The sequence below is a fragment of the Theropithecus gelada genome, chromosome 19 (genome assembly GCF_003255815.1).
Source record: "Theropithecus gelada isolate Dixy chromosome 19, Tgel_1.0, whole genome shotgun sequence".
NCBI lineage: Eukaryota > Metazoa > Chordata > Mammalia > Primates > Cercopithecidae > Theropithecus > Theropithecus gelada.
This window is the reverse complement of record NC_037687.1, coordinates 35226976-35232422: the sequence shown is the minus strand read 5'-3', so window position 1 is coordinate 35232422 and position 5447 is coordinate 35226976. Positions and strand designations below refer to the sequence as shown.

Genomic DNA, 5447 nt, shown 5'->3' with positions numbered 1-5447 from the left:
AAAAAAAAAAAAAAAAAAAAAAAAAAAAAAAGAAAGCTCTGTTCATCCCAAAGCCAGATCACGGGTACTGCTTCCTTCTCAGGTTTCCTGTTGTAGGTGCTGGGGTGCTGAGACTCTGCTGTGTGTACTTCCCCTATCGCTCTCTGAGCAGCCTCATGAGCTTTCCTAATAGCTGTTGCCCAGAAGCCTTGTGGAGGCAAAGGTTGGGGATCAGATATCTCTAGTCTGCCTAACAGATCCCACTGAGCTTCACCAATCCCTGGTTGGGTTACCCAGTATGAAGCCATGCCCAGATTTTGTCTCTGTCTCCAGTGGGATTTTTTTTTTTTTTTAGATGAACTCTAGCTCTATTGCCCAGGCTGCAGTGCAGTGGCGTGATCTCGGCTCACTGCAAGCTCCAGCTCCCAGGTTCATGCCATTCTCCTGCCTCAGCCTCCCAAGTGGCTGGGACTACAGGCACCAGCACCACACCCGGCTAATTTTTTTGCATTTTTAGTAGAGACGGGGTTTCACTGTGTCAACCAGGATGGTCTCGATCTCCTGACCTCTTGATCCACCTGCCTCGGCCTCCCAAAGTGCTGGGATTACAGGTGTGAGCCACCGCGCCCAGCCCTCAATGAGATATTTTTTAAAAACAGCTTTATTAAGATAAATCATACAATTCACCTTTTCAAGTACACAGTTTAGTGATTTCTGTATGTTTTCACATGGTATAATCATTGCTATAATGTAGTTTTAGCATGTTTTCATCACCTAAAGAGAAACTATAGGTCTCATTAGCAGTCCCATTAGCTGTCACTCCCCATCTTTCCTTATCCCTTTCCTTCCGGTCCTAGGCAACCACTAATCTACTTTCTGACTATATAGATTTACGTTTCCTAGACATTTTATAGAATACTGTGTTTTTCTGTGACTGGCTTTCTCTTAGCATGTTTTTGAAGTTCATCAGTGTTGTAGCATGTATCAGTATTTCGTTCTTTTTTACAGCCAAATATTCCAGTGTGTAGATGGACTACAGTTTGTTTATCCATTTATCAGTTGATGAGCATTCAGCTTGTTTCCATTTTTTAGGTGTTAGAAAAAAATGCTACTATAGAAGCTGGGCGAGGTGCCTATAATCTGGCTACTCAGGAGGCTGAGGCAGGAGGATCACTTGAGCCCAGAGGTTTGAGACCAACCTGGGCAATGTAGCAAGACCCTATCTCAGTTTTTAAAAAATACTGCTATGAACAGTCTTGTACACATTTTTGTGTGGATGTGTTTTTAGTTCTCTTGTGTAGCTCTGTAGGAGCAGACTTGTCAAACTATTTTCCAAATTGGCTGCACCATTTCACATCCCTATCTGGAGTGTATAAGTGCTCCAGTTTTTCTACTTCATCTTAATGTATTGTTGTTTATTTTTTTATTATTATTTTAGCTATGTTAGTGAGTGTGAAGTGATATCTCATTGTGGTTTTGGTTTGCATACTCCTCATGATTAAGGATGCTGAACTTCTTTTCATATGCTTATTGGCCATGTGTGTATATATCTTCTTTTACAGAAATGTCTAAGTCCTTTGACGCACTTCTGTGTCCTTGCCCCTGGGGAGGTCTCCCTTATTCTGTTGCTTGGCTGGTCCCTATCCTGCCAATAGTAGTGGGCCCTTCCTCACCCTGATGGCCCGTTGGCCTATCAGCAATCCCTGGGACCTCTTCTTGAGTGTGAATTCCTGGGTAACATTTCTAATGAAGTCACCCATTCCCACCAAGTAGAATAGTTAGTTAACTGGCATTTCTGTATTTTCAGGTTGTTGGCATGGAGTAGAGGGTGAGGAGGCCCATCCCAAGCAGAATATTTCTGTAGAAGAGGTGTTACCGGTCAGGATCCCCAACGCAGATTCTTCCACCAAGAAAGCTAACTCCTGTGACATGTGTGGGCCATTCGTGAAAGACATTTTGTACCTGGCTGAGCATCAGGGAACACACTGTGAGGAGAAACCCTACCCATGTGGAGTATGTGGGAGAGACTTTTGGCTGAACGCAAATCTTCACCAGCACCAGAAGGAGCATAGTGGAGGGAAGCCCTTCAGATGGTACAAGGACAGGGATGCACTTATGAAGAGCTCTAAAGTCCATCTGTCAGAGAACCCCTTCACTTGCAGGGAAGGTGGGAAGGTCATCCTGGATAGCCGGGACCTCCTCCAGCTTCAAGCTGTTGACAGCGGGCAGAAGCCGTATTCCAATCTTGGGCAGCTTCCAGAAGTCTGTACCACACAGAAACTCTTCAAGTGCAGTAACTGTGGAAAAGCCTTCCTGAAGAGCTCCACTCTCCTCAGCCATCTGAGAACTCACTCTGAAGAGACACCATTTGCATGCCCAACAGGTGGAAATTTCTTAGAGGAGAAATCAACCCTTGGTAATCAAAAATTTCACACTGCGGAAATACCCAATGTGTGTAAGGAGTGTGGGAAGGCCTTTAGTCACCCATCTAAGCTGAGGAAGCACCAGAAATTTCACACTGAAGTAAGATATTATGAGTGCATTGCGTGTGGGAAAACCTTCAATCACAAACTCACATTTGTTCATCATCAGAGAAGTCACTCAGGAGAAAGACCTTATGAGTGCAGTGAATGTGGGAAAGCCTTCAGTAACAGATCACACCTCATTCGGCATGAGAAAGTTCACACTGGAGAAAGGCCTTTTGAGTGCCTGAAATGTGGAAGAGCCTTCAGCCAAAGCTCCAATTTCCTTCGGCACCAGAAAGTTCACACACAGGTAAGACCTTATGAGTGCAGTCAATGTGGTAAATCTTTCAGCCGAAGCTCTGCTCTCATTCAGCACTGGAGAGTTCACACTGGAGAAAGACCGTATGAATGCAGTGAGTGTGGAAGAGCTTTTAACAATAACTCCAACCTTGCTCAGCACCAGAAAGTTCACACTGGAGAACGGCCTTTTGAGTGCAGTGAATGTGGAAGAGACTTCAGCCAAAGCTCCCATCTCCTTCGACATCAGAAAGTTCACACTGGAGAACGGCCTTTTGAATGCAGTGATTGTGGTAAAGCCTTCGGTAATAGCTCCACACTCATCCAGCACCAGAAAGTACATACTGGGCAAAGGCCTTATGAGTGCAGCGAATGTAGGAAATCCTTCAGCCGCAGCTCCAGCCTGATCCAGCACTGGAGAATTCACACTGGAGAAAAGCCTTATGAGTGTAGTGAGTGTGGGAAAGCCTTTGCTCACAGCTCCACTCTCATTGAACACTGGAGAGTTCACACAAAAGAAAGGCCTTATGAGTGCAATGAATGTGGGAAATTCTTTAGCCAAAACTCCATTCTCATTAAGCATCAGAAAGTTCATACTGGAGAAAAGCCTTATAAGTGCAGTGAATGTGGGAAATTCTTTAGCCGAAAATCTAGCCTTATTTGTCACTGGAGAGTTCACACTGGAGAAAGGCCTTATGAATGCAGTGAATGTGGGAGAGCCTTTAGCAGTAACTCCCACCTGGTTCGTCATCAGAGAGTTCACACACAAGAAAGGCCCTATGAATGCATCCAGTGTGGAAAAGCCTTTAGTGAAAGATCTACACTTGTTCGGCACCAGAAAGTTCACACCAGAGAAAGGACTTATGAGTGTAGCCAGTGTGGGAAACTCTTCAGCCATCTTTGTAACCTTGCTCAGCATAAAAAGATTCATATTTGAGTAGAGCCTTATGGAAGTGGTCTTCGTGAGAAAATCTTCAGCCAGGTCAAACTTTATGCAGCAGTATCCCCATACCAGAAAAATTACCTACATGTACTACTAATGTGGAAAAGCCTTCAGAAGCTACCCTGTTTCTGACCAGCCCAGGAACCTTTGCAGGGCCGTCTCACCCATGCAGCACAAGGCAGAAGCCATGGCCACTTTCCATCTTGCCTGGATCCAAAAATTTGCAGCAGTCCTGTCCTCTGGCTTGGGGAAAACAGTACCCTGAGCCTCCCTGCACCTGTCCTGTAGGGATTCAGGACTGTCCTCAGCTCACTGGAATGGTTTAATTCCCATTGCTTCTGAGAGGGTTAGGCAGTGAACTGAATGCATGCTGGCCGAGGGGCCTTGAGGGAAATCTAATTTGAGCTCAGGAAGATGCACATTCCTCGTGGATGTAGTCAAGTCTGTGTTTAACCCCTAAGATGTGTCCATTGAGACCACAAATCACCTGCCACTGGAATCACCTACCTTGTCTGCACCATACACGTGATAATAAAGACCTTATTGATCAGGTCACCTTTAATCTTAGGGGTTCTGTTGGGGTAGGTTGAGAAAATGAATGGATAGAGTGGGGAGTGCCTTTTCAGGGCACAAAATCTGCCTGAGGGCACAGTAGAAGAGCAGGTAGTTGCTCTGTCCTGTTGTAGCCTACTTTGCATTGCTATGTGAAAGACTGAAAGGCTCTGGATTGAACGTAGTGGCCTATGTTTCAGTTACCACAGGGCCCAGAGCTTACCCTGAGGAAAAATAAATCCGTCTACAACACTAATGTGTCACAGGGTCACCAAGGCAAAGACCTAGAGGGATCCAGGGAGGACTCTGTGCATAGAGAAACACTGGATGTGAGGTAATAACTAGGAATTTGGGGAGACTGTGGTGAACTAGGGCACATGCCATCATGGACAAAGAAGCAGCCGTAGTTCCCCATCAACTGGGACTCTGCAGGGTGAGGGTGTGCAGAACAACTGCAGAGCTGCAGACCTTTGTATTTGCCATGTTAAAGTTTTTGCTATAGTTAAAGCAGATAAATGCAATATTGTTTACATTCACTTCTCTCAAACTGTATCTTGGCACCCATCACTCCCCAGGTAGGAACTGGGGACTGAGAGAAGCAATAGCCTGACGTCCAGGAAAGTGTTTTTTGTAGTCTGGCCAGGGTTTCTGGTCACTAACACACACTTCATGCCTTCACAGTCTTGCTGGCCAACAGAGTGGGCACAGGCAAATGGGGGCGTTTAACACAGTTGACAGAGCTGGTATTTTAGAAGGAGATTGAGATTTGGAACCTTGCAGAATATGGTGTTTAGCACCTATTTTAAAAAGCTTATTTACCATGTAATTTCATCATCATCACATGTGAGTTGTTGCTGTTTCTTTGACCTCCCCCATACAAGGAAGTACTCATGAGAGCACTGGCTGGGATGTGAACAGGAGTCCCCATAAAGGAGAGGCCTGGCCAGGTGCAGTGGTGCACACCTATAGTCCTAGCTGCTTGAGAGGCTGAGGCAGGAGGATCTCTTGAGCCCAGGAGGTTGAGTCCATCCTGGACAACATAGCAAGGCCCCATCTCTAAAAAAGAAAAGAGTGGCCTGGGCTCACATCACTGAACAGCAGTTTCAGTAGCCACTGCCAGCTGTCCTAGATCCCTCTGTTCTCCCTGCCCATGTGAATGTCGCCTAACAGGCTCAGCAGTGGGGTATGTGACAGGACCAGTACTCCATGAC

The 5447-nt window shown here is 45.8% G+C and overlaps 1 protein-coding gene across 2 annotated transcripts in view; it reads left to right on the top strand.

Annotated features, from left to right (window-relative positions):
* Positions 1–4239, top strand: part of ZNF132 (zinc finger protein 132) — a 7930-nt gene extending 3691 nt beyond the window's left edge. For both annotated transcript variants that reach the window (XM_025367993.1, XM_025367994.1), the window contains exon 3: positions 1787–4239. In XM_025367993.1, the coding sequence (XP_025223778.1) occupies positions 1787–3678 (1892 nt within the window). In that variant the 3' untranslated portion in view covers positions 3679–4239. The remainder of the gene's footprint in view (positions 1–1786) is intronic.
* The last annotated feature ends 1208 nt before the right edge of the window (positions 4240–5447 follow it).